General features: G+C 44.1%; 1 protein-coding gene across 2 annotated transcripts in view; it reads right to left on the reverse strand.

The window, feature by feature from the left end:
• Window positions 1–20,624, reverse strand: part of OXSR1 (oxidative stress responsive kinase 1) — a 124,212-nt gene that overhangs the window by 41,404 nt on the left and 62,184 nt on the right. For both annotated transcript variants that reach the window (XM_056519662.1, XM_056519663.1), the window contains exons 3-4: window positions 12,153–12,261; window positions 9,146–9,287 (exon numbers count right to left, since the gene is read on the reverse strand). In XM_056519662.1, the coding sequence (XP_056375637.1) occupies window positions 9,146–9,287; window positions 12,153–12,261 (251 nt within the window). The remainder of the gene's footprint in view (window positions 1–9,145; window positions 9,288–12,152; window positions 12,262–20,624) is intronic.

The following is a 20,624-nucleotide window of genomic DNA, read 5'->3' on the forward strand; positions in this document are numbered from 1 at the left end:
TCAACCCATGGAGGTCTGGATATGGAGTCACACTCAAAATCAAAATGGAAAACCACACTACAGGCTAATCCAACTTTATGTAATGTCCTTAAAACAAGTCACAATGAGGCTCAGTAGTGTGTGTGGCCTCCATGTGCCCGTATGACCTCCCTACAATGCCTGGGCATGCTCCTGATGAGGTGGCGGATGGTTTCTTGAGGGATGTCCTCCAATACCCGGACTAAAGCATCCACCAACTCCTGGACATTCTGTGGTGCAATGTGGCATAGGTGGATGGAGCGAGACATGATGTCCCAGATGTGCTCAATTGGATTCAGGTCTGGGGAACGGGCGGGCCAGTCCATAGCATCAATGCCTTCCTCTTGCAGGAACTGCTGACACACTCAAGCCACATGAGGTCTAGCATTGTCTTGCATTAGGAGGAACCCAGGGCCCCAGCATATGGTCTCACAAGGGGTCTGAGGATCTCATCTCGGTACCTAATGGCAGTCAGGCAACCTCTGGCAAGATTCCTTTAAACTTGACTTTTATTCCATATCATTAAAACCAGGGGATATCCATGTCAGAAAGAAAGGAAACCGACGCGTTTCGAGCCGGGACTGGCTCTTAGTCGTGGGACAAGAATATACGGGCATGTGCCCCTTATATAGTATGAACTTCAAATGAGCTCAACGGAAATCAGAAGGTAAATGACGAGTACAAGCCATGCTTCGCAGGCAACAAAGCCACAAAACATGGACTGGACACTTGCAAGGAAGAGGTAAATATATGGTGGTAGAGATAATTAAACATAACGCATGAATGTGAACTAGACCCAGTATATAGATGCAGATCGACAAGGGTGTAGATCACATAACACTAAAGAATATGTGTAGTAAATAAATGCAGATGATACAAAAAGTAACAAGATGTTATTATAGCCAAAAGCATCACAAGATAACGAGTGTGTATAAACGGCATATGTAGCCGATGGAAAAAAAAAAAAAATATATATATATATATATATATATATATATATATATAAACACTATGGTACAAGTCAATAGAATATTAATGGCGTCTCCAGACTCTGTCACATGTGCTCAGTGTGAATCTGCTTTCATCTGTGAAGAGCACAGGGCGCCAGTGGCGAATTTGCCAATCTTGGTGTTCTCCGGCAAATGCCAAACGTCCTGCATGGTGTTGGGCTGTAAGCACAACCCCCACCTGTGGATGTCTGGCCCTCATACCACCCTCATGGAGTCTGTTTCTGACCGTTTGAGTGGATACATGCACATTTGTGATATGCTGGATGTCATTTTGCAGGGCTCTGGCAGTGCTCCTCCTTGCACAAAGGTGGAGGTAGCGATCCTGCTGCTGGGTTGTTGCCCTCCTACGGCCTCCTCCACGTCTCCTGATGTACTAGCCTGTCTCCTGGTAGCACCTCCATGCTCTGGACACTACGCTGACAGACACAGCAAACCTTTTTGCCACAGCTCACATTGATGTGTCATCCTGGATGAGCTGCACTACCTGAGCCACTTGTGTGGGTTGTAGACTCAGTCTCATGCTACCACTAGAGTGAAAGCACCAGCAGCATTCAAAAGTGACCAAAACATCAGCCAGGAAGAATAGGAACTGAGAAGTGGTCTGTGGTCACCACCTGCAGAACCACTCCTTTATCGGGTGTGTCTTGCTAATTGCCTATAATTTTGACCTGTTGTCTGTTCCATTTGCACAACAGAATTGTCAATCAGTGTTGCTTCCTGAGTGGAAAGTGTGATTGACTTGGAGTTACCTTGTGTTGTTGTTCCCTTTATTTTTTTGATCAGTGTACAATAAATAGTATACAATTCTTTGACTAAGTGCATTGTGCCTGAAATGCGTCAGCTGTTTTTATTGCTCCCGTATAAATAGATTATGCAATGTTTTTACCGGAATGCATATACCGTATGTATATATATATATATATATATATATATATACACACATACATACATATACATATATATATATACATACATACATATATATATATATATATATATATATACCGTATTTATCGGGGTATACCACGCACCGGCCTATAACACGCACTCTCATTTTACCAAGGATATTTGGGTAAAAAAAGTTTTTTACCCAAATATCCATGGTAAAATGAGGGTGCGTGTGTGCGTGTGTATACCCCGATATGCCCCCAGGAAAGGCAGAGGGAGAGAGGCCGTCGCTGCCCGCTTCTCTCCCCCTGCCTTTCCTGGGGTCTAGAGCGCTGCTGTCGGCCCTTTTCACCCCCTGGTTATCGGCGCCGCTGCCCGTTCTGTCCCCCTGACTATTGGTTCCCGGGGCTGATAGCCAGGGGAGAGAAGCGGCGCCGACAGCCAGGGGGAGAGAAGGGGCAGCGGCACCCATTGCCGGTGCCGCTGCCCCGTTGCCTCCCCCCATCCCCCGTGGCATAATTACCTGAGTCGGGTCCGCGCTGCTGCAGGCCTCCGTCATGTGTCCCCAGCGTCGTTGCTATGCACGGCGCGGCGCACTGACATCATGCGCCGCGCCGTTCAGCGCATAGCAACGACGCCGGGGACGCACGCCGGAGGCCTGCAGCAGCGCGGACCCGACTCAGGTAATTATGCCACTGGGGATGGGGGGAGGCAACGGGGCAGCGGCGCCGGCAATGGTATATATATAAAAAGTAGTGAATAGTATGAACAGCTTCTATGAAATTGGGCACTTGACCTTTTCATGTTCATCCATGCCAAACAAAGAAGCTATGTAACAAAAAAAAAAATTATAGTTCAATTAAATCAATTACATGATTACATTGGAATACTGGGCCATGAAGAGCATGGTTAGCATCCTTTTAAAAGTTAAAAAACAAACATTTAAAGGGGTACTTCGGGGGAACTAAACCAATTGCCCATCCTTTCCCTCTCACCAACTGATTTATTTGGCTAAATATCATTCAGGAGCTATATAGAGCAGTTTCCCTCTTTCAGCTGTCACTTACATGCAGGGAGTGAGAGAAAGACATCATTATCAGATCCACTTTGTCTCTGTGCAAACCCCTCACTGAGACTAGCCCCCACCCTCTTGGAAGACAAACATCACGTGATTTCTGTCTTCACAGCTGCTCTTTTCCTGCTGTAGATCTCATCACTAACTTCTGCCATTCAGAGCATAGTATGATTTATTGCTTGGGGAAGGATAGTTTGAAAGAAAATACATGTACAGTGTGAGCTGCTGAATGTGCTTACAGCAACACAGCATGCACACTATGGTAAAAGCAATTGGCTGGCAGCAATTACACAGAGCAGCACTGACTGCTGGGATTTGTAGTCTGGGCTGCAAGCAAGAACAAAGAATATTTAGGAGACAACAGGGGCCACAGGAGCTGGCTAAATCACATGTATAACTACAGGGAACACAGAGCAGGTATTGTGGAGGCTTTGGGGCATTTTTATTTTTCTTAACTTCCCCGTAGCACCCCTTTAAGCTCACCTTAGAGACAGACCTCTCAAAACACCCAAGTTTGGAAAGGCTTCCCTATTGGCTGCAGTTCTAACCCTATAGCACAACATACTTATTTGCTCAAGATGTCACACTAGACATACGACCTATGCAAAGTGTATTGTTCAGATCTGTCATGGTGCAAGAGCTCTATAAATAACGATTTGAGAAAATCCTGGATGTCACTGTGGCCGTATGTAGGCCCAGATTTACTTGTCTAAATCTTATGGCCCTATTACACATTATGAATTGAACAGACCAATACTGTTCTGTGTAACAGGGCTCAGTGATCAGCCAATCAATGAGCAAAAACTTGCTCGTCGGCTGATCGCTACGTTCTGATTGAAAACAATCACCACTCATCAGCCATATATCCCTACACCCCAATGCCCCCACCCACCCTTGTAATAGGGATAGAGCAGCCGTAAAATCAACGAAGTAAAGGGCACCATGAACGATCCAATGATCGTTGATGCGGCCCTCGTAGCATGATATTCAAGCCTTGTAAATAGAATCTTACGATTAGGGACTAGACTTGGAATGCACCAGATTTATCACAGTGGCTTATGCGGTTTCATAAATCGGTCATACTCTTAGGCTCATTTCACACTACCGTTAGTGCCCAGTAGGTGATGTCCATTAGGTAGATAGCGGGAGAAAAATTTGTGCATGCACCATCTTTTTCTCCCGCTATCTTTGGCAGCAATAACTGGAGTTATAACGGACGTTAGAGGAATCCCATTCAAGTGAATTGGATCCTCTTTGCCCGTTATGAGTCCCGTTAGGCTACGTTCCAATGACGGCCGTTAAAGGGCGGTCAAAGTGGAAAAAAAAGCCCTTAAAGGGGTTATCCACCATAAGGGGATTTTAATACGTACCTGGCAGGCAGTAATGGACATGCTTAGGAAGGATCTGCTCTTGTCTTGGGGATAAATGGCTATGTCATGAGATTACCATAACACTGTAGCTAGCTTTCTGTGAACTTGCATTTCCCGTTTGACGTTTCTTTTTTTGACTACAAACCCCACAATTCTATTTTTCTCCTTCCCACACATCAGCCACTCCACCCAGTGAAACATAAATGAGCTGCAGACCTGTGGTTTTCAATCAGGGTGCCTCCAGCTGTTGCATTAGTTGCAGATTGATCCCTCCACCCACTGAAGCAGACAGGCTCCCTGTCATCAGCTGACTAGTGAGTCAGGTCTCGGCCGCATTGCAAGCTGGGACAGCAGTAATTTTGTATGCTGGTAAAAATTAATATTGGGGTGAAAATCACAGAAGAATTGTGAGAAAACCGTCACACACAGGTACAGACACTATATTATGAACTACACTAACTTTACAGCCCCTGTAGCATAGTCAAATAAAAAAAATCCTGGAATACCCCTTTAACGTCCGTTTGTAACAGAGTCACTTTCATAGTGTGAAAGTAGCCTTAGACTGTCTAGTCTAAGTTTAGATCAACTATTAGTGGGTTTGAACCTTTCAACATTGAGGTTTATTTACAATAGTAAATCTGCCCCATCGTGTTTGCAGCAATATTGCCTACACAAAAGCTATCCACTTTCATGGGAAATTTGCAATTGAACAAATAATTTTTGGAAGACGACTCTTGTTATTACTGCCCACATTTTGTGCTACATCTCATGAGCTTGTGAGTCAGTGGAAATGAACTTCATGTACATCAGTATGGAAGAAACATTACCATCAAGGGTGGAAGCCTATAGCAATGACTAGAAAATTAAGCCTTGTGAAAAAGTACATAACATAAAGAATACGTTAGAAGACAAGATGTCATTTTGCAAAACACTATGTTCTTTCTGAAAAACTAAGGGAGTACAACCTGCTCTATACTCGCTGATGTCATAACACAAAGATATTAAAAGGAAAGTAGGTTCTGACTATGAAACCCTGATGCAAGTGAAACTTATATCTCTCTCCATCATAGACATAAAAAAGAAAAACAGGCCAGAGACCCAAAAAGAATATCTAGGATCTACATTTTGTCACACATTGACTGGAAAAGAAAAATTAATTTATTCCTCTTTAAGGCTGCATTCACATCTCATTTTTACATTACGGGTGCCGGATCCGGCTGGGGGAGGGGCAAACCGGGCGCTCCCGTACCCCAGCCGGACCAGCGCTGAAGTCCATTCACTTTAATGAGCCAACTAGAGTCAAACGGTGACTCCGGTCGGCTCATTTTTGACCGGTCCTAAAACCATAGTATACTATGGTTTTAGGTCCGGTCCGGAAACCGCATATGGGTAAAAAATTAGCCGACCGGAGTCACCGTTTGACTCTAGTTGGCTCATGTAAAAAAGAGATGTGAATGCAGCCTAAAATGACTTTCCAGTTCTTCGACAACTAGAACTATTAAGGACCATCATGTACATACAGTATTGTATATGTTGGAGATCCTATATAATTTCAATGATGTACAGTCAAATTTCCTTAAGATAATATCAACAGAATACATTGATCCCTCAAGTTACAATATTAATCAGTTCCTGGACAAACATTGTATCTCGAGATCATAACTCTAGAGAAAACTAGTAATTGGTTCGAAGATCTGCAAAATGTCGACCCAAAAAGGGGAATTTATGAAATCTGTACTTGCTTCCTGTTGACTTTAGAGCAAAAAAAAAAGTCATGGTGAAAAAGGTGACCGTGCACCAAATTTATCAAAGGACTTTGATGAATGACCACAGAACTGCTCTGGTTAAATGTTGCAGAATAATGGCGGCCGTGCGACAATTATAAATGTGAAACTGTCATGCACTTGGGGCTATATAACCTACACACAGCCTTTGTACAATGTGCAGATTGTGTCTACAGTAGTGTTTACTTAGTTCTCTCTGTTTTTATCACCCCAAAAAATGTTTTTGATAGCAGCCGCACACAGTCGAATAGGCATGGTGCAAGGTTCGCTATGTCCTGCCGTCGACACGCCTATCCCCTGTACGTCAGCACTGGGACCGCTGTGTGATTGACACACAGGTCCCAGCGCATGCACATCTTAGCATATCCCCCGTGTGCGCCGCAGCATGTTATCCTAGCAAGCGCTCGCTCCCGCCGCCTGCCTCCTCAGTGCGCCTGTGGGGCATACCGAACGGAGCATACCGAACCTTGTGCCACGCCTATCCGACTGTGTGCGGCTGCTATCAAAATTTTTTGGGGGGGTGATAAAAGCAGAGAGAACTAAGGTAAAAACACTACTGTAGACACAATCTGCACACAGTACAAAGGTTGTGTGTAGGTTATATAGCCCCAAGTGCATGACAGTTGTCGCATAAAGGCATATAGGGCAAGGTTGAATTGCCCTGTGATAACTTCTAAATCTGGCTCATGCGACTTTTGTGAGACTTTTCACAAAAAGTTAACATATGATAAATTAATGACCACTGCACAAAGTGCTCTAAATTAGAACGGAGTACCTCACTTGGAGTGAAGATCCTTCAGCACTTCCAGACACATCAGTAGATATAAAACACAAGCTTTTATTTTATCTTCTTAAAATAAGGTAATTGCCGATACAGATAATGCCCAAAATCGTGATTATCGGCCGATAATATCGGCCATACCGATAATCGGTCGATCCCTAGCTAGAAGGTCCTGTACAGTATACACAGAGTACTGGAAATACAATATGGAGCCGCTTTCCCCTGGTGCACAAAGGAGCAGCTAGTTCAGTTAATGCCCACTCTAAGTGGTTAGATTTTCCAGCCATTCATACGAGCCATGGACCTGGACTGTTTCTAGCACTGTATGTAGAGTATGGTTTCAAGTAACAAGTGTCCAGGACAGGTCACTGTATGTTAAGAACCTGCAGCTATTGTAATTTAAGGGATCACTGTATAGTTGGCAGCAGATGAGAAGGAAGAATCTTCTAGCTGGTCTTGTTTTTATCACCAAGCTGCCATGCAATTTTAAAGGGTATTTCCATCCCAAGTGCTGGCAAATAACTGGATATGTCATCAATATATGATCATTAGGGAATAAAAGGGGTACTCCAGAGGTAAAAATGCTTTTAAATCAACTGGTGCCAGAAAGTTAAACAGATTTGTGAATTTCTTCTATTTAAATATCTTAACCCTTCCAGTACTTATCAGCTGCTATTTGCGCCAGAGAAATTTGTGTAGTTCTTTCCATTCTGACCACAGTGCTCTCTGCTGACACCTCTGTCCATGTCAGGAACTGTCCAGAGTAGGAGCAAATCCTTGTAGAAAACTTCTCCTGCTCCAGACGGTTCCTGACATGGACAGAGGTGGCAGCAGAAAGCACTGTAATCAGAATGGAAAGAACTACACAACTTCCTTTGGAACATACAGCATCTGATAAGTACTGGAAGGATTAAGATTTTTAAATAGAAGTAACTTACAAATCTGTTTAACTTTCTGGCACCAAATGATTCAAAAACATCTTTTTTATTATTTTTTTTATACTTTGGAGTACCCCTTTAAGCTTCTGGGACCCCCATGATCCTGAAAATAAAGAGGCCCCAGTGCCAATTTAAAACTGCTTCACCTTTTTTTGTTTTTCACCGCAAAAGCAGCATCCCAGCTACCCACTGGGTGGGAGAACAGCAGCACTGCCCCATCTAAGGGAATTGAGCCATGCTGCCAAAGTGTTGTTGTAAAGGGAAAACATAGAAGGTGAGACATTAATAATTCAGCACTGCAGCCACTTTATTCTCAGGAGTCATCAGAACCCCTCTGATGATAAAGTGATGGCTTATCCTTACAATATGCCATGAATTTATAATATGGGAATAACCCTTTAATGGCCAACTATATGTGACAAGAGAAAATCAATTAGATATAGACATCTCTATACCCCCTTAAGGGACTTGCTATAGTAGGATATGTTGTGTCTAAATCTTTTTGGTATTATCACATTTTAACCTCAAATGGCGGTACTAGGAATAGCTATATAATAAATCAGCAGAAATCTTGGATTATTCAGTGTTTGGTTTGAGAAAGAATATTAGAACTTCTTATTATTGATATAGCCAATAGGAGGAACATATGAAAATGCAAGTGCAGGCTGGTCTTGCTTGGAAGATGCTGTAGTATACAGAAAAGTACTTACAATCTTAAGGGGAACCTGAAATCAGATTTTACCATATATAACACGTGGAAAAACGTTATATGTGGTAAAATCTTCTTCCTCAGACATTTCTGTCTGCAGGGATGGTGATGATATATAGTTAAAAAGTGTCTCCCTTTGGCCCCATAAGTAGCCCCCTGGGCGGAGAGCTATACTCACCTAGTCCTGTCTGCTGCGGTTGTAATCATGCCCCCTAAGCGTGATTGACAGCCCTCGTCAATGCTAGTGATTGACAGCTCTACTCACTCTCGTCAAGCAGACAGTGCAATCATACAGGCCATGTCTGGACTGTCAATCACACTGAGGGGGCGTGACTATAGACAGGATTAGATGAGTATAGCGCCCCACCCAGAAGACTACTTACGGGACCGGCGAGGGACACTATTAAACTATATATCCTCACCATCCCTGCGGGCAGGAACGTCCCCCGGGAATGGTGAGGAAGTAGATTTTACCATATATAATGCATTGCCACTCCTTAAATATGGTTCCATCTGATGACCGGTTTCCTTTAAGTAACCTACATGGCGATATATCCAAATATAATACCAACCGGTGGATCTGCCCATTTTTATGTAGGTATTCAAGTCCCTCCAGAACTTCTTTGAGCAAGGTGGCAATGCTCGCTTCATCCAATACCCCATTCTTGTGTTCTCCTTTTGCTACTATATGTTTGATGATATCCAAGACGGATCCTGTAGAGTTAGAAAATGTGGTTATTTATCATAAGTCTCAATGACAAGCCTTTACTAGAACACAACAGTTTACTCTAACGAGTGACTCCCAGCAAGTCACAGCATTGTTATAACATTATAGAAAGGTGGAACTCCTAAGGCTCTCTCTGGGTCTAGATCAGCGTTTACCAAACAACATGCCTCCAGCTGCTGGAAAACATCAACACCCCGGCATGCTGAGTATTGTCGTTTTCCAGCAACTGTAGGAACCCTGGTTGGGAAAAACTGATCTAGATCCAGAGAGAGCCTTAGGAGTTCTACCTTTCTATAATGTTATAACAATGCTGTGACTTGCTGGGAGTCACTCGTAAGAGCACAACACAATGCTTACAATTGTTCAGCAAACAAATATCCTGTGACCTTATTAGTCCATTTCAGAGAGCTCGGTCCTAAGGGTGTTCACACTTGCCAGTTTATGCTTTTAGATTTGTCGAGGCAATGGTTCCACCAATGCCCGATTCTTCTCTAACAGAGTACATGTTAATTACACATTCCAGATACAATATTAGACGTACCCTCGGGGATTAACAAATCAGTCAATCTTAACTTCTCTGGTTCTATCTAGGACGCAAAATTTGATAACAAGTTACTCAGGATTTTCCCTATGTCTAGGCATTCTCTCAGTCTACACCTAAAATGACAACCGAGGCACAGGACATTCTAGCAAACGTACACATACATGTCATAGGCATGTAATATATAGCATAGAAAGACTTCTGACAGTGGATTATGGTCTAAAACAGGCAAAACCAAACTCTGGTATCAGCTTATTGTGGAGCCCAAGTTCTAGCATGAGATTAAAGTGGTACTCCGCCCCTAGACATCTTATCCCCTATACAAAGGATAAGGGATAAGATGTCTGATCACGGGGGTTCTGCCGCTGGGACCCCCCGCGATCTCTGTGCAGCACCCGCGTACCTGTGACGACAAAATGTTCCAAACGCTGGGGCAGCAGAGTACCCCTTTAAGTAAAAAAAAATAATAATAATAATTCTAAGATGCCCAAATACCTCCATAATAGGGCTAAAAGGCTATAATTAGTTACTTTTTGCACATTTTCCACCCCCATGCCTTCTTTATACATAACTGTGCTGTTCCTTTTCTCGGCTCTGCCCTAAAGTCTTACGACTTTAAAGTCTTACGATGTTAGCCTAAAAGACTTAACAACTTTACAGTTCGAAATGGGAAACCTCTTTGATATAGTTAAAGGGGTTTCCCATTTCACGCTGTGCAGTCATAAGTCGAGCCAGACTCTGACTCTTATATAAATGGGTCATGTTTAAAGCAGACCTGTCAGCAGGAGCAGAGGGGTGTAAATAAGCACCTGGCTAGTCATCAGGATTCCATTCCAAGCACTGTTTTTTTTTTATATCCACGGTCTTTTCCAGTACTGAGATATATATCTTTTGTGTTATTATGCAAATGAGTGTGAAAAGCCCATGGGGCATTCCCCAGCATGGCAGGAGCCCCGGTAAGCCCAGCTCAGATCCCTGATCCGCTTGCATTCAACTGACAAACACTAGATAAAGAGGTTGCGTGCTGGATTTCCCAGACTCTTGCCATGCTGGGGACACCCCCTGAAAGACTAACATCCTGGTGTTGGAAAGAATTATGGAAAAGGTATGCCCGGAATCGTGATGACTAGCCTTATCTAGTCATAAGCTTATGTATGCCCATGTTTTCCTGTCTCATTAAATAATTACAAATTAAACTAAATCTGTACACAAAACTATATATTAGGCTGGGTTCACACTACATTTTAAGCAACACAAGACCGTATATGGCTGGGGGGAGCGAAAACCGGGCGCCACTGTATCCCAGCCGTATCCGGTCCGTATGCAATGCATTTCAATGAGCCGACTGGAGTGAAACGCTGACTCCGGTCGGCTCATTTTTGCCCCGTATACGGTTCTCTAACCAGACCTAAAACCGTGGTAGACCACGTATACGGGGCAAAAATGAGCAGACCGTCAGTGTTTGACTCCGTTTGGCTCATTGAAATGCATTACATACGGGCCGAATATGGCTGGGATATGGGAGCCCCCGGTTTTCACTCACAAGTTCTTGGGTGTCAAAGAGATGGATATACCCCTTAAGGGTGAATTTACATGTACAGTATTATGCGCATATTCGATGCACAGATTTTATGCTGCAGATTTCAATGTAAACTAAATGACTGAACACAGCTTCAAATCCTGTGCATCAAATCTGCACATGATACTGTATATGTGAATAGACCCTTAAAGGAAATCTGTCATCAGTGTCACCTGCACTAATCTGTTGGTACCGAGAGATAGTGCAGGTGACACTGATGACAACGTTACTTACCTTGTCCTGTTCCCTGCAGGGGATCTCCAATAATCTCCTTCGTTAACTTCAGCTCCGGCCCGGCTTCAGCTTTAGCAGTGGGACCCAGCAGAGGTGACGTCACTAAGCCCCGCCCATGCCCCAAGCCGCCGCTGCTCTCTGCTGGCTCCCGCTGCTGGAGAACAGCAGCGATGACATCACTAGGCTCCGCCCATGCCCCAAGCCGGGCTGGAGCTGAAGTTTACGGAGGAGATTACACGGAACGGGACAAGGTAAGTACCGTTGTCATCAGTGTCACCTGCACTACCTATTGGTACCGACAGGTTAGTGCAGGAGACAGTGGTGCAGATTTCCTTAAGGCTCTGGTTAGACTAAGAGCATTCCTTTGGTTTATATCTGAGCCATGACAGCTTTACCAGATCAGATTTTAACTGCTATGAAAATATTATGACAAACCTTGCTGACTTATGCATCCAACTCTGACATATCCCTTTAAGTGTAATTGTAGACATTACTCACCTCCACTTAGCAACTTCATAACCAGCCAGAGCTCATCCTTAACCACAAACGAGGTGTAGTAAGACACAATGTTGGGGTGGTGGCACTGACTCATTGCCTGGATTTCTTTCTAAAAAGGGAAATGTAGAAAAATATAGCTAAATATCGTAGTTACGCTGTAATAGGATGAAGAAATAACAGCATCATTTAAATTATACTGTTGCATCAAAATATCCGAATAACTTTAACCTTACCAAAAGAGAAAATACTGTGAGAGACACACCAGAATATTGGCTTAGTTTGCTCCAACCTTACACTAGATTTATTAGACACTTGCATTTCATTGGTTGGTGCCAAATAGGGGCATGGTTTACAGGAAGAGGGGTGGTTTGGGAAACGGTTGTGGTTTGAAATATGCCGAAAGGTAGCAAAATGATAACATAATTTTGGCGCAATATAAACATATATAGTAAGACAACCAAGAATCGGCACAAGGAAGAGAAAAGTGTCTAACAACAAAACAAATGTTTGACAGCCTAAAACTGGTCGAGGTTGAAGCCATTTACGTGTAAGACAGCAGAAATAAATCTGCTCCACTGTGCCGTAGTGTGACTGGTATAACGGAGCATAAATGAGATGACAGATATTGATCAGGACGCAGATAGTTATTGTTTTCCCAATACTCTAAAATAGAAGTGTTCTAAAAATGACAGCAGATAAATATACAGTGACCCCCCGACCTACCATGGCCCCGACATACGATCATTTCAACATGCGATGGCCTCTCAGAGGCCATTGCATGTTGAAGGCAGCATCAACATACGATGCTTTTGTATGTCGGGGCCATCGCATAAACGGCTATCCGGCAGCGCAGACTGCTTACGCTGCCACTGGATAGCCATTTATGGTGCCCCGTGAGCTCCGCTGACGATCACCTACCAGCGTCCTCTTCGGGATCCCCTGCATCGTCGGCGCTCTCCCTTGTCATCATTACATCGCTGCGCACGCCGTCCCGTCATCCAATAGGAGCGGCGTGCATAGCGACGTGATGGCGGCGACGGAGAGCGAGGATGTCGGGGAACCAGAGGCCTTGTCGGAGCATCGGGGACACCTCGGGGAAGCGGCGACAGCAAAGGAAGGCGACATCCAGGGCAGTGGTGAGGAGCGGTGACAGTCCGGAGCGGCGGGGACAGGTGAGTACAACTTCCTATGCCAGTGGTCTTCAACCTGCGGACCTCCAGATGTTGCAAAACAACAACTCCCAGCATGCCTGGACAGCCAACGGCTGTCCGGGCATGCTGGGTGTTGTAGTTTTGCAACATCTGGAGGCCGCAGGTTGTAGACCACTGTCCTATACTTTACATTGCACGGATCCCTCAACATACGACGGTTTCAACACAAGATGGTCCATTTGGAACGGAATCCCATCGTATGTTGAGGGACCACTGTATCTCATAGCTACTAGATGTTACTTAAAGGAGTACTCCGCTGCTCAGCGTTTGGAACAAACTGTTCCGAGCCCTGGAGCCCGTGACATCATAGCGCCGCCCCCTCATGGCGTCACGCCCCGCCTCCTCAATGCAAGTCTATGGGAGGGGGCTCACATGCCCTGTGACAATGAATATTCAAAATTGAGCCGGCGGGCCCGCATCCAGCGCACAATTCACTGAAAATGAAAGAAGATCTTCGGAGGGACAGATCTCAGAGTGCAGGTATATACTTAACCCATTAACCCCTCATCGGTCTCCTGTTCACCCAGTGTTTAATGATATTTATAATATATTACAGCTCTGTACTCTATGAACAGTGCTGAGGGCAGGTAGTCTGTGGACAGAATATAGTATACCATGCACATGTCACCGACTTAATATAATGACTGGTTACTGTAGTTAAAACACAATAGGTAAAGGTGAGCAATAATCCTACATTGCAGCATTTGAGCACAGCTACATGCTACTCCCAATAATGTAAAGGTTATTTTGGGGACATAACATAAGTGCTCTGACGGTGAAATGACTCTTCACCCATCACTACAGGGATTAAGTCTTCATCTCTATGCAGCATTGATGAGCATGGCTGAATAATGCCAGAAAGCTGCCTGGCATGTGTGGAGCTTGTACAAATCAAAACCAGTCATCGAAAGAATTTTCCTAAAATAGGCGGCTGGATTAGATCTGATAAGAGGACACATGCAAAGAAAGACATTCCCCACCACTGGCTCAAGGCTTATTAACCACTGAGATGACAAAAGCTTTGACCATTCTTTAGCCCACTGACCATATAACAACTTGGAAATTCAACAGTAGAATGTATACTATGCAACCGCTATAATGTTGCTACATGCAAAACCCTTAGAAATAGGTATGAGCCTATGATTGATGCCCTGCCCTTGGTGAACCAGGGTGGTATGGTTGCTCCGAACAGGTTGGGCTGCATACCATTCCTTTCTTGGTCTTATATAGAGGGGGAAGTGCTGTTGGTTGGTATGAGTATGTGTCAATAGATTTTATGCAGGACAATAGAGAGATAAACGTATCTGATCTGCCTAGGGATCAGCTTTTGCAAAAAATATTTGAAAGCCTGAACATTAAACTCCACCATTACCAAGAATATGCTTAAAGGGGTAATCCAGTGCTGAAAAACTTATCCCCTATCCTAAGGATAGGAGATAAGTTTCAGATAACAGGGGGGCCGACCGCTGGGGCCCCCTGTGATCTCGTGTATGAGGACAAGCGGGGCTCTGTGCACTGAGGACAAGCAGGGCTCTGTACACTGAGGACAAGCGGGGCTCTGTACACTGAGGACAAGCGGGGCTCTGTGCACTGAGGACAAGCGGGGCTCTGTGCACTGAGGACAAGCGGGGCTCTGTACACTGAGGACAAGCGGGGCTCTGTACACTGAGGACAAGCGGGGCTCTGTACACTGAGGACAAGCGGGGCTCTGTACACTGAGGACAAGCGGGGCTCTGTACACTGAGGACAAGCGGGGCTCTGTACACTGAGGACAAGCGGGGCTCTGTACACTGAGGACAAGCGGGGCTCTGTACACTGAGGACAAGCGGGGCTCTGTACACTGAGGACAAGCGGGGCTCTGTACACTGAGGACAAGCGGGGCTCTGTACACTGACGACAAGCGGGGCTCTGTACACTGACGACAAGCGGGGCTCTGTACACTGACGAGAAGCGGGGCTCTGTACACTGACGAGAAGCGGGGCTCTGTACACTGACGACAAGCGGGGCTCTGTACACTGACGACAAGCGGGGCTCTGTACACTGACGACAAGCGGGGCTCTGTACACTGACGACAAGCGGGGCTCTGTACACTGACGACAAGCGGGGCTCTGTACACTGACGACAAGCGGGGCTCTGTACACTGAGGACAAGCGGGGCTCTGTACACTGAGGACAAGCGGGGCTCTGTACACTGAGGACAAGCGGGGCTCTGTACACTGAGGACAAGCGGGGCTCTGTGCACTGAGGACAAGCGGGGCTCTGTGCACTGAGGACAAGCGGGGCTCTGTGCACTGAGGACAAGCGGGGCTCTGTGCACTGAGGACAAGCGGGGCTCTGTGCACTGAGGACAAGCGGGGCTCTGTGCACTGAGGACAAGCGGGGCTCTGTACACTGAGGACAAGCGGGGCTCTGTGCACCGAGGACAAGCAGGGCTCTGTACACCGAGGACAAGCAGGGCTCTGTACACCGAGGACAAGCGGGGCTCTGTACACCGAGGACAAGCGGGGCTCTGTACACTGAGGACAAGCGGGGCTCTGTACACTGAGGACAAGCGGGGCTCTGTACACTGAGGACAAGCGGGGCTCTGTACACTGAGGACAAGCGGGGCTCTGTACACCGAGGACAAGCAGGGCTCTGTACACCGAGGACAAGCGGGGCTCTGTACACTGAGGACAAGCGGGGCTCTGTACACTGAGGACAAGCGGGGCTCTGTACACTGAGGACAAGCGGGGCTCTGTACACTGAGGACAAGCGGGGCTCTGTACACTGAGGACAAGCGGGGCTCTGTACACTGAGGACAAGCAGGGCCCTGCTTGGCCGCCCCCTAACTTCCTGTATTTTGTCTCCGCACACAGACACAAAGGCAATAGCTGCAGAGACATGACAGCATTTTTTATTACTGAAAATATACACATTTTTCTTTTAAACTATATATTACCATTGGTATTATTTACAAAGCGCTCTTTAGCTAAATGCATTTAGAGTGATGTGCATAGTGCCTCCATTTAATTGTACAAAAAAATCATTTTTTGATAGGTTTTGAATAAATATTTTATGTAGTTACATTCTATACTTGTTGTGCATTTTCTTTGGAGGATTATATAAAAAGTTTTTGCAATAGACAGGTACCCTGTGAGCTATACCTTTTTGTTAAGAAAGCAAGAATGGATGTCCAGCGCAGCTCTATTAAAACGTAGTTTTATTGCATATTTATACACAGGTACATAGACAGCATAGACAGGTGATGTGTTTTGGTTCAACAAGGAACCTTAGTCACAGGTATGACTAAGGTTCCTTGTTGAACCGAAACACGTCACCTGTCTACGTACCTGTGGATGAATATGCAATAAAACTACGTTTTAAGGGAGCTGCGCTGGACATCCATTCTTGCTTTCTTTTCTACTCCACGTGTGTAGTCCACACCGGTCCTGGCGCACAGAGACACGGAGGGGAGCTGGACTTTGTTTGCTATTTATAACTTTTTGTTGTTTACTAGAAGGTAGTTACTGCACCACCACAGTTTTTTTTTTGTTGTTTTTTTTTTATTATTGGTTTAATTTGCATGGGCTTTTTGCATACTTTTTGGATTTTCATTTTTTTTTTGCACTTTTTTACACTTACAAAATAAGTGATTTCTGAAGACTTGTCTTTGTAAGCCACTTTACAAGCAGTAGTCATTAATTTGTCATTTGCCATTATTTAAAAATATGCAAAAAATACAAAGCAATGGCTGAAAAAAGACACAAAAACACAGACCACTATCAGTGCTGCTCAGTGGGGGAGATTTATTAAAAAAAAATAAAAAACAGTCCAGAGGAAAAGTTGCTGAGTTGCTCATAGCAACCAATCAGATCGCTTCTTTCATTTTCAAAAGGCCTTTTCAAAAATGAAAGAAGCGATCTGATTGGTTGCTATGGGCAACTCAGCAACTTTTCCTCTGGACAGGTTTTGATAAAGTCTGCTTTATAAAGTTTTGTTTATATGATAAACGTCCGCCAAAAAAGAAAAAAACCTGCAACAAAAGTGATTTGAAAAAAAGACATACAAAGCAACACGTGATAAATCTCCCCCATGGGCTTTGCTATTCTATTAATAAACAAATGAAAGAAAACAATAAAAAGTGGATGATGCGGTCAGCATTAATATTTATTAAGGCTTAATGCAAAGGGGAAAAAAAATGCAAGGCCGGCATAGAGGCAATCCAAACAATTACTACAAACTACATAGGCATGCCAAGGAAATAAACCTGGTGAGACATGTCTCCGATGCGCTCATCTGCAGCGTTGGTGGTAGCTTTTTTATGGAGGGAAGTGACAGGTGCTGGTAAAGTATTAATCCTCTCTGCACAGGTCTGTATCATATCCCATAATTACATGGTTTTATATTAACAAGTTGCTACCTTCAGTGATTCACCCAAAAACCTTTTAGGCAATGCACCTCAGTGTTTACATTTCTATTCTGGAATAAAAAAAAAAAAAAATAAATGAACTGATTTAAATTATTTATCATTTCTCGTGAGCACAATTTTGGATTTGCCCAAAATCGTGAAACTGATAAGCCCCACCCCAACAGCAGAAGAGGGGGAAGTAGATACCTATTTGCCTTACTTATTGTCTTGATTGATTCATTATCAGCAGTACAGGAGAGAGCCGGACACCAGGGAGGTTGTACTCAACATCAGCAACACAGACAGTGCATCAGTAAACTTCAGACACAGGCAGACTGCCAGTCTGTGTACATCCAGTCTCCCACCGCAATTAAAGGAGAAATCCAGCAAAAATTAAAGGGTACCTCTAATCAAATAAACTTTTGATATATTTTAGATTAATGAATGTTGAATAACTTTCCAATAGCATGTTAATGAAAAATATGCTTCTTTCTATTGTATTTTTCCCGATCAGTCCTGTCAGCAAGCATTTCTGACTCATGCTGGAGTCCTAAACACTCAGAGCTGCCAGCCTGCTTTGTTCACAGCCAAACAGGCTGTGAACAAAGCAGGCTGGCAGCTCTGAGTGTTCTCCTTTGTGAACAAAGCAGACTGGCAGCTCGTAGTGTTTAGGACTCCAGCATGAGTCTGAAATGCTTGCTGCCAGGACTGGTAGGGAGACCCCTAGTGGTCATTTCTTCAAAGTGGAAAATTAAATAGAAAGAAGCATATTTTTTAATAACATGCAATTGTAAAGTTATTCTGCATACATTAATCTATAACATATCAAAAGTTTTTTTTGGATGAGAGGTACCCTTTAAGTCATCCCCCTATCAACAGAATAGCTGATCACGAGGGGTCCGAACACTGGGACCCCCTGTGATCTAAGATCAGGACATGGCCCCTCACAGAGAGATAGTGTTTGTCCCAGTGGTCGAGCCCCCCCCCCCCCCCCCCTCCCACCCCAAATCAGCTACTTATGCCCTTTCCTGTGGAAAGGGGATAAGTTCAATTTTGCTGGAGTTTTCCTTTAACATCAAAAAGTCTGAGGTAATATGGATGTGTGCCAATGTGTATGTGTAAAACACCTCCAAAAAGCACAAATAGCGCACCACCAAAATTAAAAATCCCCAAACAAGTGCTAAAAGAACAACCCGATTAACAACCAGTTACCTATATTTACACTTTATTGGGGTAAGGCAGAAACGCTGCAGATTTTCCACAGCAAATAACCTGCAGCCTTTACAATAGTAGGAAAAAAAAAAAAAAAGGTTTAAACTGTTCCTGTTATGTAAAAGAAACTTTTGAAATGTGACAGAAATCTGTCAAAAGTTTTGATCATTGGGGGTCTCTGAGTGCATTGGGGTCACTGAGAGCTGAGACCTCCACAGGTCAGGGGAAGAAACAGGGATAAGCTCAACCAGGTCTCTCTGCCTCGTAGACTTATAATGGAGCAACCAGACAAAGATTGCTGAGAGGCAGGAAGTAAAGCTATCGCAAGTTTATCCCGTTCTCCTGATTGGTGGGGGTCTCAGCACTGAGGCCCAGACCGATCAATACTTTTTATGTTACAGTAATATAATTTTTATTATTATTATTCCTGACCACTTTTTTATAACTCTCCTTTGTTGCACTGAACGAAAATATGTGTGCTTCCAGTTTCAAGCCATTTTTTAATATACCCCGCCAAAATGTTACACCTTTGCGCCATTTTAAAATCCCCAAAAATTCAGGAGGGAAAACGCAAATCACACGTAACCAGATTGTGAGATATTATTATTGCATCCTTCAGAGACCTCATACAAGTTTTACAGATCAAACATGGCTCAGGGAGGAGATGTTAGATATTTTCTCTTTTTTTGTGTACTTGTGAGCTATAGCAATATTATATATATATATATATATATATATATATATATATGTGCAGACTGTAGTTATATGAGAAAAAAAAATTATGCTGGTGCATAGTGTTCAATGGAGTGTCCTTCTGGACTCTTTCATAACTAAAGGGGGGGGGGGCGCCTATGGTAACATCTGGCACATGTAGAGGAGTGCCAGGAGCTAGACATGAACAGAATGCTATGTGTGCGTTGCCTTGTACACACTGCGACATTTCAGAAGTTAGCTGTAAGTCAAACTAGATCTACATGGTCCCAACTTATTTAACGGCTGTACAAATAAAGAATATTCGTTCATTCTAGGCTATTTACCCCAATTAACATGATGGTTAAAAAGTACCTGTCACCAAATAAACTGTTCTCAACTACCTAAGGCTATGTTCCCTAACTACTCCTAACACCCTTCCAGCCCTTAAAAACAATTTCAGAGCTTTAAAAAGAGGTGTATCATACCTTTCTTTTTGCTCGTATAGTGCAATTTCCCAGTAGGAGAAAGTGGGCATTTCGCCAGCAGGCATGACATCACTGAAGCCTGCTGGGGGACCACTTCTGCCCTCACATGGTTGCAGTGCTGTGATGAATAGAAGACCTCAAGCTCTGTGCATGTTTCAGTCTGTGTTGCTATCAGTGAAGCTCTCCTGCAGCTTTCAATCTGTGGAGCTTTCACTTTCTCAAGCTCAGTGCAGAGAAACACTTCCTGAGTTTGGACTCCAGCCAGGCTGGGAGAAGACCAAACTCACTTTATTAATTGCAGCAGGGAATAGAACAGAGCAACCTAGTGGCCATTTTTTATATTACATTTTAAACATATTGATGTTGATAATTTTAAAAGCAAGTGAATGGGAAAGTGTCTGCTAATTACACAAGGAACACTATATTAAAATTTTTATTTGGTGACAGGCACTCTTTAAACTGCAAATTCCCACCGGTGCACAAAC

This window comes from Hyla sarda, chromosome 5 (assembly GCF_029499605.1).
Source record: "Hyla sarda isolate aHylSar1 chromosome 5, aHylSar1.hap1, whole genome shotgun sequence".
Lineage (NCBI taxonomy): Eukaryota > Metazoa > Chordata > Amphibia > Anura > Hylidae > Hyla > Hyla sarda.